Source organism: Nicotiana tabacum, chromosome 19 (assembly GCF_000715075.1).
Source record: "Nicotiana tabacum cultivar K326 chromosome 19, ASM71507v2, whole genome shotgun sequence".
In the NCBI taxonomy this organism is placed as follows: domain Eukaryota; kingdom Viridiplantae; phylum Streptophyta; class Magnoliopsida; order Solanales; family Solanaceae; genus Nicotiana; species Nicotiana tabacum.
This window is the reverse complement of record NC_134098.1, coordinates 127,775,945-127,777,311: the sequence shown is the minus strand read 5'-3', so window position 1 is coordinate 127,777,311 and position 1,367 is coordinate 127,775,945. Positions and strand designations below refer to the sequence as shown.

At 47.3% G+C, this 1,367-nt stretch overlaps 1 protein-coding gene across 1 annotated transcript; it reads right to left on the bottom strand.

The window, feature by feature from the left end:
• Nucleotides 1-384: 384 nt before the first annotated feature.
• On the bottom strand, nucleotides 385-1,047 carry LOC107795868 (uncharacterized). The gene has a single exon (XM_016618575.1). The coding sequence runs from the start codon at nucleotides 1,045-1,047 to the stop codon at nucleotides 385-387; it is 663 nt and encodes a 220-aa protein (XP_016474061.1).
• Nucleotides 1,048-1,367: the final 320 nt, after the last annotated feature.

Sequence of the window (1,367 nt, the reverse complement as noted above, 5' to 3'; positions counted from 1 at the left end):
GCAAACAAATCTGCGTTAGTTATTAAAAATTGAATGAATTTACCTGGTTCTCGGAGTTTGCAGCCGATGTAGGCCTTTTTGCTGGAGTTGCTGGGGTCTAATTGAATGGGGTCGAGGTCCTCTATAGTTGAGTCTGCAGCTTCAACCGTTTCGGGATCCATGATGACATCCCTGGTCTCGTCTTGCATTGACCTCCACCCTGTTGATTGCTATGCCTCTTTTCCTTGTCTTTCTTCTGTTAGGTTGTTGTGTTGTCTAAGGCGATGCGGTAACATTCTCGAGATGTGCGTTGTTCTCCCCTATGCTGAATATCCCCCAAGGTGTTGGGAATTTGATTACTTGGGATATGCTGGAGGGGACGACTCTCATGGGATGTATCCATGGTCATCCTACTATAGCATTGTATGCGATGGCCTGGTCCATAATGTGGAAAGTTGTCTCTAGAGTTATGCTACTGGCCAAGACAGAGAGTGTAATTTCACCCGATGTCCATTCAACTGCATTATTAAAACCGGTTAGTATGATGCAGTGTGGCACTATCTTGTCCTCGAGTCTTATCTGGGTGAGGACTCGGGGATGGATAATGCACGCTCCACTCCTATCGTCTACCATGATACTTTTGAGATCAGTATCTAAAACTCGTAAATTAATGACAAGAGCATCATTGTGAAGGAAAGTCAAACCGTCGGCATCTAACTCATTGAAGATAATACTTTCTTCGAGTCCATCATACCGTTCGTGGGTGATAGATCTTTTGAGCTTGTGAGTGGCAGTGAATTTGACGACATTGATGGAGGCTTCGTCGCAGCCACTGATGATCTTGTTGATGGTGCGAGTTGGCGATGGGGGCTTCGGTGGGCCTTGGCGTTCACGACCTCTAGCGAAGTTATTTCTCCCCGTGTCGCTCAGCAGTTCTTTGAGGTGTTCCTGATGAAACATGTTTACAACCTCTCTCCCAAGGGCGATGCAGTCTTCTATCTTGTGTCCGAGCTCCTGGTGGAACTCGTAGACAACGTCAGATTTTCTGGTGCTTGGGTCGAACCTCATGATTGGCGGCCACTTCTCCTTCGTTACGAGTTTTTCCAAGGCATAGACTATTTCTGTAGGTGACAAAAATAATTTGTGAGCAGACAATAAGGGGGCATACCTATCTCGTTCCGATGAGTCCCCGTCGTCGGCCTAGATGGGCCTTTATCATAATGGAAGGAATACGGGGCGGGGGCCCTGACGTATGGTTGATGTCGTTCCCTATTTGGTCGTGAGATCGGGTGATCCCTCTTTATGTTGTCTCTTTATTTTTTCCTGGGTTCGGCTTGTGCCGAGACGAGCCGTGAGTTGGTACGAGGTCGTCATCATATGCTCCGATT

Coding starts and splice junctions, on each gene's coding strand:
- LOC107795868 (XM_016618575.1), bottom strand. CDS start 1,047: ATGAGGTTCGACCCAAGCACCAGAAAATCTGACGTTGTCTACGAGTTC.